A 25,905-nucleotide genomic window follows, 5' to 3' on the forward strand; every position below is an offset into this window, starting at 1 on the left:
CACAAGGCATGGAGGTCTTGTGAACATCTTTAATTGGCAGATGAATTTCATCACCAGCATAAGACTGCTACTCTGAATATTGCAGTCAATTGGTGGATTGTGAGTGGTGGAAGCAGAGCTGTAGAGTAAAGCCCTTCCTCGATGAGTCTTTGGACTCCCTGGAGGTGACTAATAATAATAATAATATTATTATTATTACCCAGGCATATCCATAGATTCTGAACACTCATTGTGGAAGATCCACACTACTAACTATTGAATGCCCATCATAAACTCTCCCCCACCTTAAAGTTGTCTCTACACAGGACTCAAAACCACCTCTGGCAACGAATTCTATTCATTTACCACTTTCCAAACAAACAAACAAATTCCAGTTCTTAGATCCTTGCAAATAATAACACAAGCTTACATGCCTACTAGCGACCACAGTGATGATGAAGTTGAGAAAGTCTATGTAGATATTGAGAATCTAATCAAACTGACCAAGAAGGAAGATAATCTTATTGTCATGGGTGATTGGAATGCAGTCATTGGTGAAGGCAAAGATGGTAGAGAGATGGGAAAGTATGGACTTGGATGCCGAAATGAAAGAGGGGATAGACTTTTGGAGTTCTGCCACCAATTCAATCTGATCATTACTAATAGCTGGTATGAGGTAAAAAAAAGAAGAAGGTATACTTGGAAAATGCCAGGGATATAGGAAGGTACCAAATAGATTATATTATGACAAGAAATAGATTTAAAAATCAAGTAAAATCATGCAAAAGTTACCCAGGAGCTGATGTTGACAGTGACCACAATTTGGTTTTATTGAAATGTAATTAATCTGAAATTTAAAAAGCTGTCACAACCAAGGAAAAGGCCCAAATGGAACATAAGTAACCTAAAAACAGAGGAAAACCATAGAAACTATAAATACAGCAAACAGATGAAAGCATTAAAACAGGAGAGAGGGAAAAGAAAAATATAGAGGAAAAATGACTGCATTGGATTAAGGAAGAAGCAAATAAAAAACCATGGATCACCCAAGATATTCTAGATCTAATAGATGAAAGCAGAAAATACAAAACCTCCCTGAAGGAAGAAAGCAAAGACAAATATAAACATATAAAAAATATGATAAATAGAAAGTGTAAAGAAGCAAAAGAACAATAGTATACAGAGAAATGTAAAGAAATAGAAGATCTAACAAAGACTGGAAGAATCGATAAAGCTTATAACACTATTATTATTATTATTAGTCACCTCCAGGGAGTCCAAAGACTCATCGAGGGTGGGCATCTACTCTACAACTCTGCTTCCACCACTCACAAGCCACTAATTGACCGCAACTACACCAACACCATCTACTGCCAACCGCCACCACTATTTCTTCTACAGACACTCACAATTTCGGAAAGATGGAAGGAGTACTTAGAAGATCTATATAGTGGAAAAGATCTAGATGTCAAGGCTATAGAAGATGAAACAAGACTTGATGTGGAAGAAATTGCTCCAACTATATTAAAAGATGAATTTGAATGGGCACTGAATGAACTGTCAACCAACAAGGTACCAGGCATTAATAACATCCCTTCAGAATTAATAAAATACTCAGGAAACATAACTAAGTCATACCTTTTCAAGATCATAAAGGTTATTTATGAAATGGGGATCATCTGCAAAGATTTTACATAATGCTCTATCATACCCATTCCTAAAGTAAATAATGCAAACAAGTGTGAAAATCATCGAACAATAAGCTTAATATCACATGCTTCAAAAATACTACTCAAAATTATACAAAAAAAGACTAAAAAAGAAGGCTGAAGAATGACTACATAGGACAACATGTTGGCAATGACCAGTTTGGATTCAGGAAACAGCAGGGGACAAGAGAGGCAATCCTAGCTCTAAGAACAGTTATTAAAAGAAGATTGGAGAAGAATCAAAATACTCTGATAGTCTTTCTTGACTTGGAGAAAGCCTTCGATAGTATTGACTGGAATCAAATGTTTCACCTCCTGAAGACAATAAAGGTAGTTGGAGAGATAGAAGGCACATATTTAATCTTTATAAGCATCAAGAAGCCCTAATAGAAGCAGCCAGCAATACAACAAAAACCGCAATAGCAAAAATATGTAGAGATATAAGACAGGGGTGCTCTCTTTCACCCATATTGTTTAATCTGTACGTTGAAGATGCAATAAATAAATTGAAAGAACTAATAGAAACAGGAATTAAGATAAATGGAATTGATATTAACTGGCTACGGTTTGCAGATGATATAGCTGTTATAGCTGATAACGAAAACAAAGTGAAAGCCACCCTAACAAAGATGGAAGAAATCTTCACACAGTACAGCCTAAAAATTAATTATAGGAAAACAAAAGTATTAATTACAAGTAAAGCAAATCCAATGAAAATAACCTGGAAATAAATAATAACCTAATACAACAGGTATCCTCTTTTAAATATCTTGGAAGTCTTATCAAAGAAGATGGAAGAAACCAATCAGATATTAAAGCACGAATAATCCTAGCCAAAAAAGCATTCTATAACATAAGAAACATTTTTAACTTAGCATCCAGCTCAAAAAAAAGATTAGTGAAAACATACATATGGAGCACTGCATTATATGGTTGTGAGGCCTGGACTCCAAAACAAGACATGAAAAAGTTGGAAGCATTTGAACTTTGGTGCTGGAGAAAGATGATGAAAATTAGCTGGACAGAAAGGAAAAGTAATGAAGAAGTTCTAAATACAGTATAGTTAATGAAGAGCGGTCATTAATGAAACACATCAATAAGAGAAGAAAAAGCCTAATTGGACACCATTTGAGGCATGGGGGACTGATTCCAGAAAATGGAGGGGACTGTAGAAGGAAAGAGGCCAAGAGGCAGACTAAGAATTTCATATATAAATAACATAATGATGTTAACTGGCACTAAGAATTATGAAGAGATAAAAAGGAGGTCACAAGACAGGATGTTGTGATGTGCTGCTATAATTATCAATCTTCGGATTGATGCACCAAAGAAAAAGACTCAGGCATATCCATAGATTCTGAACACTCATTGTGGAAGATCCACACTACTCACTATTGAATGCCCATCATAACCCCCCCCCCCCTCCTTAAAGTTGTCTATACACAGCACTCAAAACCATCTCTGGCAACCAATTCTACTCATTTACCACTTTCCAAACAAACAAATTCCAGTTTTTAGATCCTTGCAAACCATACAACTTCCAAGATCTCTTGTTCGGTCCCATCCAGTCATGAATTGGAAAATTTCTTTAGCAACTACTCTGTAAAACTTTTAGTAACTTACAGTCCAGTCAAAACATTATGGCCACTGTCCTAATAGTCTAATAGGTCTCCTTCTAGCTGCCATCTCACATAGCATGGACTTTACAAGACCTCTGAACATTACAACAGGTCTTGTAAAGTCTATGTTATCTAGCAAATACCAGATCTATTCATCCATGAGATTCAAATCTGTAAAATTCAGCAGCCATGAAAATCAGTCCAACAGGAGCAACAATCATACAATAGTTGAAACTGTTCCATAAAGGCTTATTTTTGCCATTTAGAGTCAAAGAGGAGCCTCTCATGTTATTAATTTCTTTAGTTAAATCAAGTTAACTTAATATTATTCTAAAAGGTATAGTATATAATGAATTAAAAATTGAGCTTCATCTAGAAATTTACTTACTTCAGTATTGCTGAGAAATGCTGCATTCTCCTTGACACTACAAGAGGGAGAAAATTGTTTATTATAGTGAATTAGCACTTGTGTTAAGATCAGATTAAAAATTATCTTCTAACATTAACAAAAATAAGTGCCACACATTAGATTTTCTTTTATTATTGTTAAAATCAGAACTGGAAATTTATTATTATTATTAACATCTGACCTCCATGGAGTCAGAGACTCATCATGGGAGGTACACACTATCACACACAATGCTCATCCAACCATTATTATTATTATTCGTGACACCTCCAAGGAGTTCGAAGACTCATCGCAGAGGACACCTACTGTACAACTCTCCGTCTCCACTACTACACAGAACCTCTATTACCAATCACCTACATCAATGCCATCTACTACCCACAACCACCACCACAACAGCTAGTATTTTTTGTCTGTAAATTGCATGTGTTCTGAAGGGCCGATTTGTCTATATGCAGGATGAAAAACCCTTCTACCTCCATATGAGATTGGCTAACTCACCTTCAATTGAAAAAGTCCATATAAAGATTCCTTCCATCATGAAGAGAATTGAACTTAGGCCTTTTCTAATCGAAGGGCACAAACTGATTCAATGTGTCTACATTCACAACACACTCAGGCAATGCATTCCACTTACCAACCACTCTCCATGCAAAGCACCTTCTCCTCACTCCACTGCTCATACTCTCCTTATACAATTTTCAGAGATGGCCTCTTGCTCTCCTCTCTACCATTCTATGAAAAATCTTTTCCATGTCAACCTGATAAAACCCCAAACTAGCTTATATGTCTCAAATAACTTAGTAAATTTTTTAATTTAAAAATTAATATTCATTTAACTTGAAAACTCAGAGGCAGACTAAGGAAAATGCTGACTGATTCAGCCAGAGGGGCATTTAGTGAAGTTATCTAAAAAGATCAAAGATAGCAGTATATGCTCTAACAGAATAGAGAAAACTATAAGAAAGTAAGAAAGAAAGTGAAGCAATATATAAAAGTAGCTTCACAAAAGGAGGGGGAAAGAAAGTAACAGGAAGACTCTGGTAAGAATACAGAAGATACATATTATTATTATTAGTATTGTTTACGGCATCTCCATAGAGTCCGGAGATTCATTATGGGAGACCCAAATCAACTGTCATACACACAAATCCTATCATATCTCTCCTTGAATCCATTCACCATCAGGGAACTCACAACCAATTCTGGCAATCCATTCATCACCACTCTCCATGCAAAAAATCTGGTCTGCATGCACACACAACTTTCACGGAAGGCCCCTAGTTATCTGACCATTTGTCATATATCGAAAAATTTCACTCACTTGCATCAATTCTATAAAACTCCTTTAATATCTTAAAAGTTTCTATCATATCCCCTCTTTTCTTCCTATCAACTAAACTTTGTAACAACAAACCCTCAACCTATCTTCATAGGGAATATTCCACAGACCTGTCACCATCTTGGTCACTTGTTTCTGAATCTTTGTGACCACCTCTTGGTCCCCAAGAAATCCAGGTAACCAAATGTGTGTGCAGTAGTCAAGATGTGGCTGAATCAGAGCCTTATAAAAAGGGATGATAACTTCCTTATCTTTACTTGTTAGCATGTTTTTCAACAACCAATTATTTCCTTTATTTTCACCTAGGCAAGATTTATGAAAGCATACTTGAAAACAAGCTAAGAAAAATTGTGGAAGAGAAGTTGTTAGGAAGAGAAATCCTGACAACTTCTATTTGGCTGAACAGCAGGGTTCAGCCAAATAGAAGTTGTCAGGATTGATTTTCACTTTAAAACAAATAGTTGAGAAATCATAGGAATATAATAAGTAATTAAACTGAAATACATATTGATCTTTAATTGACCATTGATTTATAAACATCTAATGCCAACAAGTTTCGGCAATGGGACTGTTCGGCTTCTTCAGGGCTTATAATGGTAATAGGAAACTCAAAGTGGCTAGTACAGAGAAAATGGAGTAACACTATCATATAAATTAAAAATTAAAACAGAATGCGTAACATTACATGCATGGAACGTGTTGTGTTAGTCAATGTTGTGAGAGCATGCTCTGTAGTTTTGAGCAAAATTAAATTCTGGCAGACTGAGCGATCTTATTAAGTTTTCCATATGTCAGCTATTATCATTCCCTGGTTTCTGTTAAGATTTTCTCCAGAACGGAGGACTACTACGGCTTCCTTGAAATTTCTACAATGGAAGTCTTCTTCTAGATAAAGCTTGGAGCTGCTGTCCCAATTAATGGTATGATTTGTAATCGTGAAATGATGGGCTAGACCTGAACTGTCTGTTCTATTGTTATTAACATCTCTTATATGTTTTTTTTTTTTGGATTTTGAGGCTTCTCGACGTCTGTCCTATATATAGTCCGTCACTTAAAACGTGATGGATAGTCTTGACCAGTTTGAATGCAACTCTGGTGTTGAAATCTGCGATCTTTTTTCGACACTGTACCTCCATAAGGAATAACTATGGATGATCTGTATTGAATGATGGTAGATTGTTGTTGTTGTTGTTGTGGGGGATTGTTATGAAGAATCTTGTTGATTAAATTTCTTGGATAGCCATTTTTAAGTTAATTTCTATTTAAGTTGTATAGATCTGGAAAAGGCATACGATAAAGTGCCAGGAAAAAAAGCTGTTTAAAACACTATAATTATATGGTGTAAATGGGACACTATATCAAGCAATGTATATAGTCTATATCTGAGTTGTAAATCAGCAATTGGAACTGAAGGAAGTACAGGAAAATGGTTTGATATAAAATCAGGTGTGAGACAAAGGTGCACACTATCTCCATTGCTATTTATCAACTCTATGAATGATGTTATGAAGGAAGTGGTATACTATCAAAACTAGAGATGTCAACTCTTTATGAATGTGATATTTATACTCTTAAATAAATCTAGTACAAGTGAGCAGGATTCTAAACTGAATGTTCTAAACTAAATAACTGCTTTAACAAATCTGGTATGAAAACTAGCAATAAAAAGACAAAGGCTATGAAAACAGGCAGAATAAAAGCATCAGCTGCATCCTGAATGAGAAACCCATAGAAAACAAGTAAAAATTTCAACTATTTAGGCACACAATTTTTTAGTAAAGATAGCAAATTAAATATGGAAATAGACAACAGAATAAACAAAGCTGATGGGAAGTCAAATGAATAAATTTATATGGCTAAACTACCCAACTGGCAACACGGATAAATTACATCAAAAATATTACACTTCATATCAGTGGCGGCTGGTGAAAACTTTAAGTGGGGGTGCTGCATATACAAAATAAAAAAAATAAAAATAAATATTTTATCCCTAATCAGTAACCAATTTATTAATAAATAAATTTACATATTAAAAATATCTCACCCTCACCACGAACAAACACCAATAATAAAAGTTTTGTATCTCACAAAAATAACGCGCAAGCATATGATACACTGCCGAAACAAGCAGTGTCGGTATTGACTTGTAATGTACAATCACAAGCGCAAATGAATATCAGCAAGACTGGCTGCAATTAGTCGAACATGATAATTCCGACACTGCGTTAGATCGCAGTGCGTTTGTTTCGTAATCTAAAGCATTAATTGAACCATTCCAATTATTAACTATTCAATCAATGTCAAAACATAAGCTGTAACCTTTAACATGTTGAATGGCATTTATATAATGTTGTAAGCATTGTTATTATTTATAACCACAAACAAAATTTAATTTTTTCATTTTTTCCTTGGGGGTGCTGCAGTGTCACAGTGCTTATGTACAGGCCGCCACTGCTTCACATCCATATTATTCTATAATATATAAAGGTCATATTGCCCTTTATAACCATTAGACTCAACTGTCTGTAGCCATGTTTATAGATTTATTTTTTATGTTTTAGGAGGGACAGAGAGAATAAAATGGGGAGAGGAGTGTTATTGATGATAGCTGATGAACTGCAGACAAGGAGAATTGAAGTTGTATTGCAGGATAGTGAAAAGAGCTCATTTGAGGCTATTTGGTGTGAGATTGTGACAAGCAGAACAAAATATACAGTTGGGTGCTGTTATAGACCAGGTGATGGAATAGATGATGGAGATAGTATTCATAAACAAATTGATGAAATGAGTGGAAGGAGGGTAATTATTATGGGGGATTTCAACTATGGTAACATTGATTGGAAGGAGGAGAGGATACATGTGAAGAAGGAACTGGATTTTATTCAATTATTAAGGGATAATTATCTGAGACAGCATGTAATAGAAAATACTAGGGGTTCGAGAGTGCTTGACCTGGTAATAGCATCTTAGAATTTGACTGTAATGAATATGACCATGTTGCCACCTATTGGTGAGAGTGATCATAAGGTCTTGACCTGGGAGGTGGCTAAAGGTGTGGAATTTTCGATTAAGACAGGGTATATGTGGAATTACTGTGCTGGAAAGTATGACAAGCTTAGGAGATTGCTTGGTCCAGTGCCATTGCATGTAAAACTGCAAGGGCTGAATGTCGATAGAGCATGGGAAGTGGTCAAGGAGCATTCTCATGAGGTTATGGCTGATTGTATACCTAGGGTACGAATAGTAAAACAAGTAGGGGTTAAATGGATGAATAACACCATTAAGCTTGAGCTGCAAAAAAAAGAAACAGCTGTGGAGGGAATTTAAAGAGAAGGATGACCTGCAGGCACATGAACGGTATAAAGCGCAGGCCAGAAGGGTAATGAGTGTGGTAAGAAAAGCAAAAGCAGATTATGAAAGGAAACTAGCTATGCAAGCTAAAGAGAATCCCAAACAGTTGAATCAGTCGATATAGTGGAATTACTGAGTGAGCACTTTGCAAGAGTATATCATCCAGGTGACATTGAAAGAAAGAAGGAACCATTAGTTTATATGGGAATTGTGATGAATGAAGTGAAGGTGAATAGTCTATTACAGAACCTTAATGGGAATGCATCTGTGGGATTGGATGGTATACCGGCACGGGTCTTACGTGAAGTGGCTAAAGAATTATCATGACCATGTTGTTTAATCTGAGTTTCGGGTCTGGTTTAGTCCCGAAGGTGTGGAAAGAGGGGAAAATAGTTCCACTGCATAAAGGAGGATCCAAGACTACTGTTGCAAATTACCGACCAATCAGCATATCAGGAGGCGTTGTCAAGGTCTTGGAGAAAGTGGAGAAAGTAGTCAAGGGAAAAATACAGGAATGGATTGATGAAAATGAGATCAGCAAGACTCTATACGGGATAGCATGGCTTTGTGAAGCGTTGATCATGCCTAAGGGTAATGGGTTTACAGTGATACTGCTGGACCTTGCTAAGGCCTTTGACAGGATACCACATGAAATTCTAATCCGTAAACTGCAACATATGGGAATGGATATAGGGTTGGTGAGATGAATAGGTGGGTGGCTGATGGAGAGATATCAGGGAGTAGTTTATTCAGGAGCAGAATCCAAAAGACGGCCTGTGACTAGTGGTGTGCCGCAGGGTTTTGTTCTTGGACCACTGCTGTTTAATTTGTTCATTAACAATATAGGGAAGCATCTAAGAGGAATGTTCATTTGTTCACCGATGATGCAAAGTTGGGTAGGGCAATAGTGAATGCAGAAGATGTCAAAATCTTGCAGGATGATTTGGATAGATTGGAGTTCTGGGGGAAAATGGATGTCAATTTAATGTGACAAAATGTAAGGTTATGCATTTTGGGGTGAAAAGATTAGCAGCAGTATACCACATTGGTGGAACTGTACTCCAGAAGATTAATGAGGCCAGGGACTTGGGAGTGTTGGCAGATAGGGAGATGAAATTTAGGGGGCACATTGCAAAAGTGGCTAAATCAGCTCATCAAATCATTTGGTTGCTGAAAAATACATTAACAAGCAGAGACAAGCAAGTTATCATTCCTCTGTACCGAGCCTTGATAAGACCTCATCTTGACTACTGTGCCCAGATTTGGTCACCTAGGTTCCTTCTTGATGGGGAGGAGGAGGAGAGGATCCAGCGGCGAGTGACCAAGATGATAGCAGGTATATCGAATGACCCTTATGAGAACAGGTTGAAGATTTGTGGGTTGCAGAAATTGGTTGATAGACGGAAAAAGGGAGATATGATTGAGACATTCAAATTGCTGAAGGGTTTCTATAGGATTAATTCAGATGATATTTTTGAGATCAGGACTGATGGTGGGAGAACTAGGGGACATCTATAGAAGCTGAGCAAGAGTATGGTTAGCAAAGGTGTTAGAGCTGGGTTCTTTACTTTTAGAGTGGTAAATGAGTGTAATAAGCTGCCAGAGGCTGTTGTGGGTACTATGACAGTGAATGAGTTCAAGGCAAGGTATGATAGATACTGTGAGAATGTCGAATAGTTGTGTGGACATGATGTTCAGGGCCTCCCTCGATAAGTCTAAGGACTCCCTGGAGTCGCCCTTAATAATGTTTTTCCAAGATGGTGGCTGATCTTCCAGTCTGTTCATACTAGGCAAACTTGCAGGAACACAGGACTATACAATACCAGAAGAAAGGAAATGGTCCTTAGGGGAATGGATAAGGGCAGCCAGTTTCAATTATGGCTTGAAGGCAGTGTACACATTGAATATTTTTATAACTCTGGCCTTTTTTCTGATGTATCTCAAATACAGATATCGTGAATTACATTACTATAATCTACCTGAAAAGATGGTCAAAGAGTGGAAAAGGATTAAGTGTTTTCTTGATTTTTGTTAGAAGTGTAGCCATAAGATAGGAAGATATGTTGTATATGGTTTGATTCAATTGTAAGAGAAATCTCAATGGAAGAGACTGATGGCTCTACTAGGTAGTTTTAATAATACCGTACTATTCAGAGGGTAGGGATGATAGGGAAAGATTGTGAATATATCTGCTTATGTGGATAGGTTTTCTCTATGCTGTAATAGAAAATTAATTAGTTACAATTTTTAGTGAAGATGGCAAATTAAATATGGAAACAGAAAACAGAATAAGCAAAGGTGGTATGGTGGGTAGCTAGATGAATAAATTTATATGGAATAGGAAAGAAATTAGTTTAAATACTAAACTGGCAGTATCCAAAATGGTGTTCAAATCAATTTTAACTTATGGAATAGGGAGTTGGGAATCAAGAAGTTAATCAAAGACTATAAACCATGCATAAGAGAGTTCCGAGAAATATCAGGGGCGTGCACAAATGGCATCAATGGCAGAATCATATTAAAAAATAATGATATTAGGAACATGACATAAAAAAAGTTAAATCGGCCTGGTTGGCCGAGTGATTAGTGTATCTGCTCTCCAGCCAAAAGGCTGCAGGTTCGAATCCTGCTGTGGGCATGGATGTTTGTGATTATCTGTGAAATTACTACTGGTGGTGGGTGGTAGATGGCAGAGTAGTTGTGGTTCATTGCAGTTGGTGTATTGAGTGGTGGAGATAGAGAATTGTATAGTTAATGTTCCTCCCTCAATGAGTCTATGGACTCCCTGGAGGTGTCATGTAATAATAATAATATTAGCATTCAGAAAGTGTTCTTAGGTGGTATGCTGCAATTAAATGAGATGGGAGAGGAAAGACTAACAAAACAGGCATTTAATGCCAAGATGGCAGGAAAAACATCCAGAGGAAGAACAAGATTTGATGTTACTGAAGTGTTCTAGAAAGACAAGACTACTGTTAGTCTCTTTCTCCATTGTAAAACATATTCTTCGATGTTGATTATTGAGATGAAGGTGGAAAAACAGTCTAACTTGTCTAAGCCATGAGGCCAAACAAAGAACACATCTATATATCTTAGCCAGATCAAAGGGTTTAGAGAAGCTGAGGTCAAGAGCATGCTTTTCAAGACGTTCCATGAAAATATTGGCAAGGGGGGGGGGTGAGAGGGAGAACCTCATTGCAGTATCATGTGTTCTTCAATCTCTTGAAGTAACCAGAATGAATGGCAAAAGGCAAAGATATCTGCAATATCAAGAGGAAAAGCATTTATTAAAAAAGTTGAGGTATCATTCAAGGGGTTATTGGTGAAGAGAGAGGTGATATCTAAGCTGGCAATTGTATCAGAATTGCTAATTAACAGTGAAATTTTCAATAGAAGCTTTAAATTGGCAGAATGTTTAATGTAAGAAGAGGTATGATTAGTGTGTGAGGAATAGTAAGAGGAAGAATCTATTATCTGTCTGAGAGGATTATTAGGTCTGTGGATTTTGGCTATACTATATATGTGGGGGATGGCTAATACATTTAAGGGGGGAAGTCGGCTTTTTTTTCATTAATCTTTAAATCTGAGATTTAATGGAATTGTAATCTAATGGAATATAAGTAGACTAGTCTCTGAGCATAGCACCATTATATTCACAAATATTGGAAAATACTAGAAGCATTATATGGTTGTTTAATTGTTTTCCTCCAGTAATTCTTTGACATGGGCAAAAGTGCGGTTAGTAAAAAATATGAGGCCTAGGTTTTTTTGCTTGAAAAATGATAAATAGCACGAGTTGAAAGAATGATGTTTTTTGCTGAATAATGGCAATGTTGACTCCCCGTGATGAGTTCTGTAACTCTTGCAGATGCTTATATATTTAATTATGACAAAAAGAAAGAAAGAACGAATGATACATTGCAGCAGACATAAAACTTAAGATACTGCATCTGACACCTGAAAGGAGATGGTTGCTATATCCTGTTAAGAAAAATACCCAACACACATAAACTAAAATTACTATTTATAATTCTTAGATTTCGTTTGAATTTCAAGTAATGCTTTATTCAAATAAAATATGTGTATTCAAAAACTGACAACACTTACACTTCCATTTTGCACGTTCTCCCATTCACCTTACCATTTATTTATTTCAAACAATACAAATAGAGGGCACCACGTACAACATCTTTTCTGACCATTGCGTTACAGTAGCAAGGATGGGTGATGGTTGCCGACCGTCATCCGGAAGTTGAGATCTGGAATGGCTCACCCTTCCTGTGGAATGTAGGCGGTAAGACATCATATCTCAAAGATAAAATACAACCGGTCATGACGTTCTAAAAACGGATGTGCTTGCCCAACTTTACGTCATATTTAAATGATGTAAACCTATACCGTCATTGTCCGTTTATGAACTTTGAACCTTGGACTTGTCTCAAGTCAACAGGATAAATTAAGAAGAGAAGCTGTTCAATACAAGAGAGTATCTTAACAACAACCATTAACGTTATAAAGGAGCTAACGGACTTCTTAAATATTTCACATATTATATATATATACACAAGACGAAAGTGTAAACAAGTTTACTGATCAATCGGAACGTAATTATTTCAATTCCTCGCTAATCTTATTTCACCCTGTGATTACTACGCCAATTTGATCGCAAAAAGGCCATTTGCAATGGAAGATTTAGGTAAGACCACACCTATGTATTTTTTCCCCCTATCCATCCTCACTTATTTTACCTGTGTAACACATTTTTCCCTTTCACTAATAGGTTATTTCATAACTTCATTTAAAAAGTATATTTATGGTCGATGAACAATACTTTTTGTTTCATTTCTGGACCATTAAAAACTGAAGTGAATTTTATGTTAAATGCCTTTATATGTAAATCCATTGATAATGCAATTTCAGGTGTATTCGCCAAACTGACAAGAGATGGCATGCGTCGTGTTTTGACAGTCGCGCATTTCATCATTATTGAGTGACCGAGACCCTATGTTGGCATCCTGATTATTATTATTTTTTTACTTAATGCATTTTTTATGCTGAATAGGACATTCGCTCAGTGAAATAACTTCCTAGGTTCTACTGACTAACTGCTCTGAAAACTTGTTTTCATATCACGTTTGTATATTTAATACTGGCAAATGGCCACAGCTTATCGAGACTTTCCCGGTGTTACGCACCAAACTACCACGCTCCAAACGTTTACATACAAAATATGTTTCATGAAAACGACACTAGCTCCTTCAGCATAAATTGGTTTTATTAATTGATTTTAGAATGTGTTTCTGTATTCAGAAATTAAACATATCACAAATTCTTAGTTTCGCTGTAGAAAAGGTTTTCCTAGACATTTTTTTTTCTTTTTATCATTTCAAACAAATGTACAAATACCTGGACCTTAACTGACCACCAGCAGTCACTACTTGTTTTTCGTAAATCCATCAAAATATTAAATCTCAACGTAAAAAGTTCTTGACACTTCACATATGCGTTAAATAGTAACTAGTAATATTTTAACACTGAAATAAAATTAACGTTGGATTTCTTGCACTTACCTGCCCTTGTTTCGATTAGATATTTTCTACGAAACAGATTCGAATGAAAAAAATCTGTCACAATTATTGTGATTCAAGTTTAATTTTTAGGCTCGAGAAGTTTTGTTGAAACATGTTATGACAAGAGATTCTTTTGAATGGAAAACAGATTGGGCCGGATTAAAGGGACAACTTCACCTGGAAGAATTCCCTTTTGTTTCTAGTTGCCAATTGAGGTCGGGGGGGGGGGAGAACAGAAGCAAGTGTTATTTAATTAATGTGCTCATAACATCATTTACTTTTTATTAAGGGGATGGATAATTAAAATATAACATCACTTGATGCCTATGGAGTCAGAAGATCCATTTTGAAACCTCCAACTTATTAGCATTTCTGATTAGTAGTTATGCCCTCTTTTAAATTTCTGAGTAGTTATGATATGATCTTTTTAAAATTTGAGTGTCCTATAGTACATTTGAAAGAATGGTCATGTCACTAGGAAAGATATCTGGTTAAATCCTAACTATAACATGAGAAGCATAAACACTTTTGAACTAAATGGGAGTCATTAGATCTCACATGGAAGGGACAAAATTTTTACTCTCGTCTCGTCTTCAAGTTTAATGGGGAAAACAGTGTAATGAAATACTTAAACACTAGTTTAACAGTTCCAATATTTTGTCTCTGTCACAGTAGTATCATCTAGAATACAATATAAACATTGTAATAACACACAATAGATGTTAGTAGTCTGAAGTTCTAGGGGGGGTGGGACATCCTCTTTGGGTGCTGACAGCTAGTCTCTTTGCTGGTGAAGAGGTTTAAGAATTGTTTCCTGTATCTTGGGAAGTTTCAGCCATCCATATTTATGAAGATTTAATTGTTTTTTTTAAATCTATTGCTGAATTCCCCCCCCCCCCCCAAAAAAAGGTCTTTCAAGTTTGTATTTGCTATACATAGTAGGTTTTATATATATATATATATATATATATTTAATTCTGTGGAAGGTGTCCAAGACATGGAGTGCTAGACCTGACTGACTGACTATAGTTGTTGCAGTAGATATAATTGACCATAATATAACATGTTGTAAGGAACAAGGATCCTTGTACACACTTGGAACATGGAAGGGAAGATGTTATCCTTAGGAAAGCAGATAATAGCAGCCAGCTTGATATGATATTTTAAAGCAGTGCAGAGATTATATTTCTTTAAAGTTCTGGCCATCTATCACTTCCAGATTCACAAAACTTAAAATTACAGATCCTAATTATTTGCCTTAAAGGAAAAATCTGATCTCGATAACAATGTCGCTTATTACACAGCCTCTCCTCCACAACCACTTTCAGCTACCTCTATAAGCACACCTGCACAAATCTCATACAGAATATCAGTCATCAATAGGGAAATTCCTCTGTGATGCTCACATTCAGTTTTATTTTCCTTTCTGAAAATGTCGTGGAAAGGGTCACTCCCCAGACTGTTTTCAACCTTCATTGAGATCTCAACAGTGAGAGAAAGATCTAAGAGGATACCAAGGTTAAGGTCAGTGTAAAAGTCATATATTTTCTATATACAAGCAGAAAAAGGTGTATCACCTTATTGTATTCTTTTTCTACGTGTATATAGAAAATATAACTTTTGCATTGACTTAACCTTGATATCTTCTTAGTCTGGCTCCCACTGATGAGACCTCAATAAAGATCGAAACTGGTCTAGAAGTGACTCTTCTTATAATATTTTTGCATTAATGAAATACTAAGATAACTGGTGTGAAGGCAACAGCCTCCATATATAAGTAGGCTAGTTGTGAGTTACTTTATGATTAAGCTTACACTTGGGGTAAAACAAGAATCTAGTTTCTTGTCATGATAACCAAGTGGAAAGTTTCCACTTGGTTATGATGACACGTGACACCTGATCTTACATGTGAAAATTATTTGTTTCTGATGATGCTCATATGGAGTTTTGTGTATTAACTGAATACAAAATTCCCTTATCTTAACAAATGTACATTCCGAACAGCTAATTTCTTCTCCTGCAGGACTGGGAGAGGAGAATGCCATGCAATTCTCCTAATAAAATCTTTCTATAAAATACTCTACCAAAAATGAGTCCATGTAATACATTTATGGCTCTTTTGCTGTTGCAGTCTACTTTACTTTACCATTATTTACCTTACTTTATATTTATTTATGTCTCCTTGACCATTATTTCAAAATTGAAATATGCATAAAATATCTTCATCAGTAGTTATATAGGACAATTTTTATCTGCTTAATAAAATACTGCATACTGCAGATTAAAAACAAACTTGTTTACTATATTAATCTTGGAATCACTTCTAAGATTAATATAGTAAACAAGTTTTTAATTTGCAGTATAGTACATTTTTGAATGAATAGTGATTGCATCTTGTGATTAAATAAGTTGACTGTGGCATATGAATTATTTCATATTTGTTATATTATAATGATACTGTACATGTACGCACACACACACACATAGGCATTCTTTATATCTTTATTTGTAAAGTGAACCAATATTTGAACAAGCATTGCTCAGTGATAATGTTAAGTGGAAAGTAAATTACTGTGGAATAAAGATATTTCTACAGATAATAAGATATTTTAGCACCTGCAGATATTAAGTTATATATGAAAATGATATATTGCAATGTACCCATCTGTATTGTTAGTAACAGTCTTTATATTATATATATTAGCTGAGTGTTATCAGGCCAAATATTTCTGTTGCTTTATATCAGCAACAGGTTGGGTATTATCCATACTTGTGAAAGAGATCCTGTATAACCATAATATAACTATAAAAAAAAAATTATTTTGCTAGTTTTCTTACTAGTTTTTTATAGTATGGTTATACTGAATCTGTCATATATATATATATAAAAAAATCAGAATTTTAATGTCTTTATAATTTATGCTTATTTCTCTCTCCCCCCCACTCACTCACTAATCTGAAATACTATTACATTCATATTATTAAAACTATACAGAATATATTATTATTATTACGTGACACCTCCAGGGAGTTCAAAGACTCACTGAGGGAGGGCACCTACTCTACAGCTCTCTGTCTCCGCCAACTACAACGCATCATCATATACATGAATGCCATCTACTGCCCACCACCACTAGTATTTTCATAGACAATCACAAACATCCATGCTCACACTGGGATTCGAACCCGCAGCCTTTAGCTGGAGAGCAGATATGCTAACCACCTCGGCCAGCATATTACTATTACTATTATTACCACCCCAAGACCTCATGGAGTCAAAGACTTCTCTGGAAGGTTATTTTATCACACACACAGCTCATCATACTGTGTCTTAAACACACTCAAACTCCTTGCAGACCACACTCTCAGCTAAGTCATTCCAATAATTTACAACTCTACACGAAAAAAACCTGCCTCTCACTCCTCTACTCACACCTCCTTATGCAGTTTCCAGGGATGACCTCTGATTCTCCCCTGATCTCCCACTATTTTCTGTAGAACTTCTCCGGCATTGATCCTATAGCAATCCCTTACCAACTTGCCCCTTACTATCATATCTCCCCCTCTTCCTCCTGTCTACCAGACTCTGCAAATGACATCATCTTAATCTTTCCTCATACTCTACATTCCAGAGGTCAGAAACTACCTTAGTCAGTTGCCTTTAGACCCTTTCCGGCATCTCTTCATCCTTTTGAAATCCAGGTGACCAAATCTGGGCACAATAGTCCATGTGTGGCCTAATCAAAGCCTTATACAACGGAACAAGAATCTCTCTACTTCTGTTCTACACATCAGTGTCCTCCGCATCATTCCCAGAAGCCTTTGTGCTGTCTTCACAATTTCGGCTATGTGTCCCCTAAATTTTAGATCCTTATCCACTATCACCCCCAGATCTCTTATTTCCTCCACCTCCAACAATATATCCTCACCAAGCATAAATTCTGCATCCCATCTTTGTTTTCCAAATTTTAAAATCTTATATTTTGCAACATTGAACTCGCATCCCCATTTCCGTGCCCAATCACACAATTTATTCAAGTCTTCTTGTAAAGCCACAACATCTTCACTACTCTTCATGGTTCATCCCAACTTTGCATCATCTGCAAACAGCTGAATATCTCCATCCAAATCTTCACCAATATCATTAATATACAAGTTAAACAGTAATGGCCCTTAAACATACCCCTGAGGCACTCCACTAGCAACTTTCCTTTTCCTGGATATCGCTCCCCCATACACAACTTGTTGATACCTATCAGATAGCCAGTCTCCAATCCAATGTACTAATCTAATATCCAACCCCATCTGCTCTAGTTGACTGTCAACTTATCATGAGGTACTCTATCAAAAGCCTTTGTGAAATCCAAGTATATTACAGTGTATCCTTCTCCTCTGTCTAAGGAAGCAATCACTTTATTGTAATAAGTAAGTAGATTATTAAAACATGATCTCCCTTTAGCAAATCCATGCTGTCCATCAAAGATAATACCATTGTTGTCAACCCAACTCTGGATCCTAGTTCTCACAAGCTTCTCCAACAACTTAAACCACAACACCTGACACACAGATAGACCTATGGTTTGATGCTTGAGTTCGATCACCTCCTTTATGAAGTGGCACAATCTTGCCCTCCTTCCACTCCTTAGGAACTTGACCGAGTGAAAGACTCGTATTAAAAAAATATGTCAAGGCAAGTGTCAACTCCCTGGCACATTCCTTCAGAATACGTGGTGATATATTATCTAGTCCTACAGCCTTATTAACATCTAGTTTACTCAAATCCCCATACACCTCTTGCTCACTTAGTCAGTCTCTCCTCCCCATCATCAACTGCTCTCAGTCTCTCCATAAAGTCACATTCACAAGATTGAAAGACCGTTATGAACTGCTCATTAAGTATCTCCACCATACATTCTGCAACAGCTGTCTTTATACCATTTTCTCCAATTAATGTCATCCTTCCATAATCATTCTTTCTTTTGCTGGCTACAGCAAAAGAAAGAATGATTAGGATTCTTTTTGGCTTCATTTGCTAACTGCTGTTCATACCTCTCTTTAGCTACACTCTCCTTGCCTGGTCACTAATTATGAGTATAAACTATATTGGTCTGTTCTGGTCTCATTATCCATCCAGTATCCTTTTTTGAGGTCTACCCTGTCATATTCCATAATATTAAAAGCCAACATTGCAGGATGGACTTGATCTGCAACAATGTTCAGATATTCCTTGGAGAACACCTGACTGTCAGTACTCCATTTAACCTCCAATATGAGATAAATTACACAATTCACCATCTTCTATTTATCATCCATCTCTACTTAATCATCCTACTAGACGCTCCGACACCAGTACCATCAACACACAATGGTATCTACCACCAATAGCATTTTGTGTCTGTTCCTCTGTGATTCTCACTTTCAGCTTTATTTTCCTTTCAAATTTGTGGGAAGGGTCATTCTCCAGATTGGTTTTGACCTTCATTTCTTGATATAAAGGTTAAGTCAATGCAGAAGTCTTATTTCTTTTCTTTCTGGATACTCTCTTGGGGTCATCATGCACAAATTTGAGAATTTACTTAATTATGTTTTGGTTGCATCATCAGCCAGGAACAATATTTCAATTTTTTTACTAAAACTTGAGGAAATATAACAATTTCGCAATATTCCAAAGAAACATAGGTAATTATTGCATTATCTAGCAAGTGCTACTATATTGAGAGTGTCAAAATGACTATGGAGTATTTGTCAAGAGACGAAAATGATATGACAAAATGAGCGGTATAGCAGTTACAGATGATTCTTAAAGTACAGGCACTGCCAAGCAGCAGAGCTGTTGATTGCTATTCATTCTATGAGTAGTATCTGCACCACACAAAGGATAAATTATCTGAATTGGAGAGAATTGGAGATTGTGACATATTAGTTTGCCTCATAGTTTTCTACACATTTTTAAAAGAAACTACATAATACTTTCTATCTATTTGTTGTGATCAACAGTGCTACTGCCAGGAGAATAATAGTTATGACTATGTGGTTCAAATGCACAAAAAAAAGTATGCATGCATTTGCTTTCATACATTTATTTTGCACCCTCATTTGAACTGAAAGATAGAACAAACTACACTTTACTTACTATCACTATTTATCAAATACTGTACTTCCAACAATCTTGTATCTTGATGATGACATTTTCTGTCAAATAGTTTTGCTACCATTCACCATGCCAGAATCTAGGATGTCTAGAATTTAAATTTATACAATACTGAGAATATACATTAATAATTCTTAACTTGTCCTATGCGATCCTAACCTTTCACTAAAATTCAAAATTAGCATTTTCAACACCAACAGTACACCAGAAAACAGAATCTAATAACGTTGCACATTGGTGGCAGAACAGTCACTAAATGTGTGCTAGTGAATGCACACAAGACCACTACATTCTGATTTTTCCTTTTCGATAGAGTGGTAACCTTGGAAGAACTTTCAATCTTTATTCATTAACTACTGATTTTAACATTTTGATTAATCCCGAGTAGTAGTGCAGCAGGAGTTAAAAGAATCCACATATCCTACCTTAAAGGGACTCCTGAACAAATAGCAAGGTTTCTCTGCAAATATGATCTGTATACCTTCTAACCAACCCAGAAGTTATCTTCTTTCTTGCCACCCATTAAGGATAGATTATCACCTCTGTCCTTGTCTGGTGCTTATCAGATACCCTCATATTCTTGTCATCTTTGTTACTTTGGAGAGACTGGCCATTCTGCTGAGATTAGAATCCAAGAGCCTCAAGATTATATAAGATTTCTGGAATCAGAAGGTCCAGGCTTGCTTCTCATACCATCAACACTAAACACAGACTTCATTGAAATCAAACAAAGATGCTGCTCCACAATAAGTTTAAATTTGATCATCTATTTCTTGAATCGCGTGAAGCATTGCATCACCATCCTAATCTTAATCACACAGATTGTATCCTGTCTCAAAATTTCGGGAATTGATTGCTGTTAATTTTTTTTTTTTTAATTATGTAACTATACCTACTTCTGGAATTCTACTCATGTTTCCTCTCACTTATACAGCTGCGACCAAGACACATGGAAGTATGCACATGCTATATGGCTCGTTCTTGTGTTAATATTTTAATGTTATTATTATTATTATTATTCAGGCCTCCATGGAGTCAAAAGACTCATCGTGGGAAGTCCTTCCTAAGAACATAAAGTCTGTCGAGACTCATCGAGGGGAGGTCCCCCCTAAGAAACACAAAGTCTATCGTACCACTCTTTAAACTCATTGACCATTCTTGCTCCCACCACTCCATTAGGCAATGCATTCCACGGTTCAACCACCCTCCATGCAAAGAAACCACTACTTACCCTCTTGCTCACAGTTTCCTTTCGTAACTTCCAGGGATGGCCTCGTCATCACTCTTCCTACTGTTCAACCAAGCGAAAGAACTCCCCAGTGTCAACCCTGTAACCACCTCTCAACAGTTTAAAAGTCTCAATCATATCACCTCTCCTTCTTCTATCCACCAAACTCTGCAGTCCATATTCCCTCAGCCGATCCTCATAACTATGCTTGTACAGTCCTGAAACCATCTTTGCCATCTGTCTTTATATCCTTTCCACAGTTAATTTATCCCCTTCAAATCCTGGGGACCAAATCTGAGTGTGGTCTGATCAGAGACTTATACAATGGAATGATAACCCTCTTATCTCTGCAGGTCAATGTCCTTCTCATAATTGCAGCAATCCTCTGTGTTACCTTCACCCCCTTTGCAATATGTCCCCTAAATTTCAGGTTTCTATCAATCATCAACCCCAGATCTCTTGTCTCCCCTACTTCCTCCAGTATAACTCCTCCCATAGAATATGCAGCATCCCATCGATGTTTCCCAAACCTCAAGACCTTACATTTTGCTGCATTAAACTGAAACCCCCATTCATTTGCCCATCTATCTAGCTTATTTAAATCCTCTTGCAGGGCTACCACATCTGCACTATTACTAATAATCCTTCCCAGCTTCGCATCATCCGCAAACAACTGAATATCCCCTTGCAATCCACTGGCAATGTCATTGATATAAAGGTTAAACAATATAGGTCCTAGTACTGAGCCCTGTGGGACCCCACTTGTAACCCTCTGCCTCCTTGAAACTGCTCCACCATACATAACTCTCTGATACCTATCAGACAGCCAATCCTGAATCCAGTTGACCAATCTGACATCCAGACCCATGTGTTGCAATTTAAATATCAGCTTATCATGTGGCACCCTGTCAAATGCCTTCGCTAAGTCTAAGAAAATTGCTGTATGTGCCTTTCCCTCATCTAATGTTCTTGTAACTTTATTATAAAAGGCTAGCATATTGCTAAAACAAGAGCGCCCTTTCCCAAATCCATGTTGACTCTCACAGATAACATTACCCTCACCTGCCCAATGCTGTATACGGTCCCTCACTACTTTCTCCAAGATCTTAACAACTACTGATGACACACAGACTGGCCTATAATTAGACACTTCCGGTCTGTTACCACCCTTATGCAATGGCACTATCTTACCTTCCTTTCATTCTTTGGGCACCTTTGCTGAAGCCAGACTTTCATTGAAAAGCCGGGTTAAAGGTTTAACCCGGCCATTGTTTTTAATTTTTATGTAAATGACATCGGAAAGGGCTTAAATGGTGATATACAGTTGTTTGTAGATGATGCAAAGTTGAGGAGAGTTATGAGAAGTAGAGCAGATGTTGTAATTTTGCAAGAGGACCTGAATAGACTGTCTGAATGAGCAAGTGTGTGGGGATGTCAGTTTAATGTTGCAAAGTGTAAGGTTTTAAAATTTGGGAAGCAAAGATGGGATGTAGAATATAAGATTGTTGAGGATATTTTAGAGGAGGTGGAGGAGATGAAAGATCTGGGGATGATGGTGGATAGAGACTTGAAATTTCATGGACATTTTGCTAAAATTGTAAGGACAACACAGTGGATTATGGGAATGATGCAGAGAACACTTATATATAGAAGCAAGGCTGTTTTGATTTCATTGTACAAGACTTTGATCAGGCCACATATGGATTACTGTACACAGATTTGGCTGCTAGGTTTTTCAAAAGGATGATGAGATTGATTGATTGGTTGGATTGAGTTCAGAAGTGATTGACTAAGTGGTGGGTGATTGGTTTCTGGTCTCTGGAATGTGGAATATGAGGACAGATTGAGAGAATGCAAATCCAGAGCCTAGTGGATAGGAGGAAGGAGACATGATTGAGACATATAAGTTGGTAAGGGTAATTACCAGATTAACGTGGTTGAGATTTTTCACAGAATATCTTTATCACAGAGAACGAGAGGCCATCCCTGGAAGCTGTATAAGGTGGGCATGAGCAAGCAAGTGGGTGAGGAGTAGATTTTTTGCATGGATAGTGGTGGGTTATTGGAATGCATTGCTTGAGCGTAGGGACAGCGAATGCATTTAAGTCAAGGTATGATGAGCTGTGCATGTGAGAGTGGGACCTCCCACGATGAGTCTCTTGACTCCATGGAGGTTTGTTGATAATAATAATAATAATAATTCCCATGCAACAGCACCACTTTGATTGCAGGAAACCAATTCTTGCCTATTCCGTACTGTTTATCCCTCCACTTTTAAATTGATGCTCTGTCATCTTATTGGTGTGTTCCGTAATAAAAATTTTTTGTCCCAGCATGGGATTTCTCAGTTAAAACCCAACTTTCCAATTTGGTTTATACATTTCTCTAATCATATGATATGTTACAAAGTCCCAATGCCATTTAACATCACCTCCCAACATAAAGGCATGCACAAATTCACATAGAGAGAAGATACAAGGAAGAAAAAAAGTCTCATTAACTATGTTATTGTTGATAATGATATCCTCATGATGGTTCAGGACTATGCAGGAGATTTGAAATAGGAAGTGATCACCATTTAGTTTTAATCAGGATGAAATTGGATATCATGTTGAAAAGAAAATTATGTAAGAAAGTTTTAAAAAGACTCAAAATTGAGCTGCTTTCTGAGTGAACTGCAATCAAATATACAAATATTATTCCAGAAAAAAAAAAAAAAAGAGAGTTTAAAGACAAGAACCAAACCTTGGAGATGCTCATTGGTAGACTTTGAAGAAAACTGTTATTCAGGACAGGCTTGTGGTGAAGTCATCTTCGAGAATTGCAAAATCAGAACTCTACGGTGGACTCAGGAAGTTAAAGAGACAGTTATGGAAAAGATGGAAGCATATTAAAAGTTTTCTAGGAAGTAAATATGTGCTCTGAGAGAAGAGAAAAATGTAAGAAATCAAAGAACTGTGTAAAAGTAGCTAAACAAAAATCATGGGAAGAATGAAAGAAAAAGGAATCAGAGGTGATAAAGGTGATGTTAAAGCTGAAGATAAGAATATTTTAGATGTCTGGAGTAATTATTGTAAAAGACTGTTAAATGAAATAAGCAATCATGGAATAGTTGTAGGAAATATTATTATTAACATTTGGCTTCTATGCAGTCAAAGGACTCATTGCGGGAAATATTCAAGAGCCATGCATTGGAGTATATATCAATACTTGAGGTAGAAAAAAGAAGAAGGCCTGGAATTCAACCTTCTGAAGGCCTAGTCAGAAGGTTGAATTCCAGATGATTGCAGTAGAACTTCCATAGTATCTATCTATTAAAAAAAAAAAAAAAGAAATAAAATTGAATGCATGAAATTGAGAGGAATTTCTCTGAGTGTTCTAGGTAAGATTCATGTAATCATACTTGAGAAGGTGTTAAGAAAAATTGTGGAAGATAAACTTCAAAAGATCAAGTTGGATTCAGGCCAGTTAGAGGTTTCCAGGATCTATTTTTCACTTTAAGAGAAATAGTTATGACAAATAAGTTATTCCATGCATCCTTACAGTTTTTTAATAAATTTTGCCTTTTCAGCCTTTCAAAGTCAACAAAAACACGTGGTCACAGGTTTTTGAAATTCTAAACATTTCTCAAGAATCTGTCTCAGTGAAAATATTTGGCCAATGCAGCTTCTTCCCTTTATGAATTCACCTTGCTCATCTCTGATTTGCTTGCCAACCAAGTATGTTCTCCTGTTAGTGCCAGCAAAGGTTGGTCGATTGGTAGAGCCTCTGCTACCAATCGACCTACCACATTCTCCCTCGATGAGTCTTTGGACTCCCTGGAGGTGGCACATAATAATAATAATAATAATAATAATGCAGAGGACACCACCTGGAATAGACAATAAGCTGATTTCCCTATAATTTTTACACACTGTGCAGTCTCCTTTCTTAAAAATGGGCACTGTTATTGAAGTCTCTGGGAACTTTACCACTTTGACAGAAAGTGTTCAGGGTCTCAGTCAGCCAAGTCACTATACTCTCCCTATCTTCTTTTAGCATTTTTTCAGTAATCTCATCATATCCTGTTTCTTTTTAATGAAGTTTTAATTTACTTATGGCCAATCTGACTTCAGATAGTGTAATGGGACTAATATCAAATTGGGAAGTGGAACTAGTCTTCACCAAGAATATTTGGATCGCAAGAATGAATATCGTTTAAAAGATAATCAAAATACTCTGTCCACCTGCCATTATGACACCTTGCCCTTCATTTTTGTTCTTATTTTTATATTTTAATGATTTCAGTTTATTCTCCTCTTCTTACATATCTTATTAACTTCATATAGTTCTTTGTGATTATTCTCTCTAAGTGCATTGCCTGCTATGTTGTTAAATCAGTTTTTATCTATTTCCAACTGTGCTTTCTTGTTTATTAATTTCCCAACACCATACTTAGTCTATTCTTATTATTTGGATGCTGCCCATCTTCCTCCTACCTTCTCTTCTTTCAGCAATTACTTGCATTGCCTCACTGCTGAAATAATTCTGCCTTTGCTTTTCTGTAA

The 25,905-nt window shown here is 36.5% G+C and overlaps 2 protein-coding genes across 3 annotated transcripts in view; one reads left to right on the plus strand and one right to left on the minus strand.

Moving 5' to 3' along the window:
- Polr3I (RNA polymerase III subunit I) overlaps window positions 1-12,766 on the minus strand; it is a 76,967-nt gene extending 64,201 nt beyond the window's left edge. The window contains exons 1-2 of one of the 2 annotated variants that reach the window (XM_090400311.1): window positions 12,517-12,766; window positions 3,696-3,732 (exon numbers count right to left, since the gene is read on the minus strand). In XM_090400311.1, coding sequence (XP_090256437.1) covers window positions 3,696-3,732; window positions 12,517-12,524 — 45 coding nt within the window. In that variant the 5' untranslated portion in view covers window positions 12,525-12,766. The remainder of the gene's footprint in view (window positions 1-3,695; window positions 3,733-12,516) is intronic. The other variant, XM_090400312.1, reaches the window with a different exon arrangement.
- Window positions 12,767-12,960: 194 nt separating this feature from the next.
- LOC150101994 (leupaxin-like) overlaps window positions 12,961-25,905 on the plus strand; it is a 173,847-nt gene continuing 160,902 nt past the window's right edge. Inside the window, exon 1 of the mRNA XM_090400309.1 lies at window positions 12,961-13,105. Coding sequence (XP_090256435.1) covers window positions 13,093-13,105 — 13 coding nt within the window. The 5' untranslated portion in view covers window positions 12,961-13,092. The remainder of the gene's footprint in view (window positions 13,106-25,905) is intronic.

The sequence above is a fragment of the Typopeltis vanoorti genome, chromosome 11 (assembly GCF_054136105.1).
Source record: "Typopeltis vanoorti isolate ZY-2024b chromosome 11, IOZ_Tvanoo_1.0, whole genome shotgun sequence".
Classification (NCBI taxonomy): Eukaryota; Metazoa; Arthropoda; class Arachnida; order Uropygi; family Thelyphonidae; genus Typopeltis; species Typopeltis vanoorti.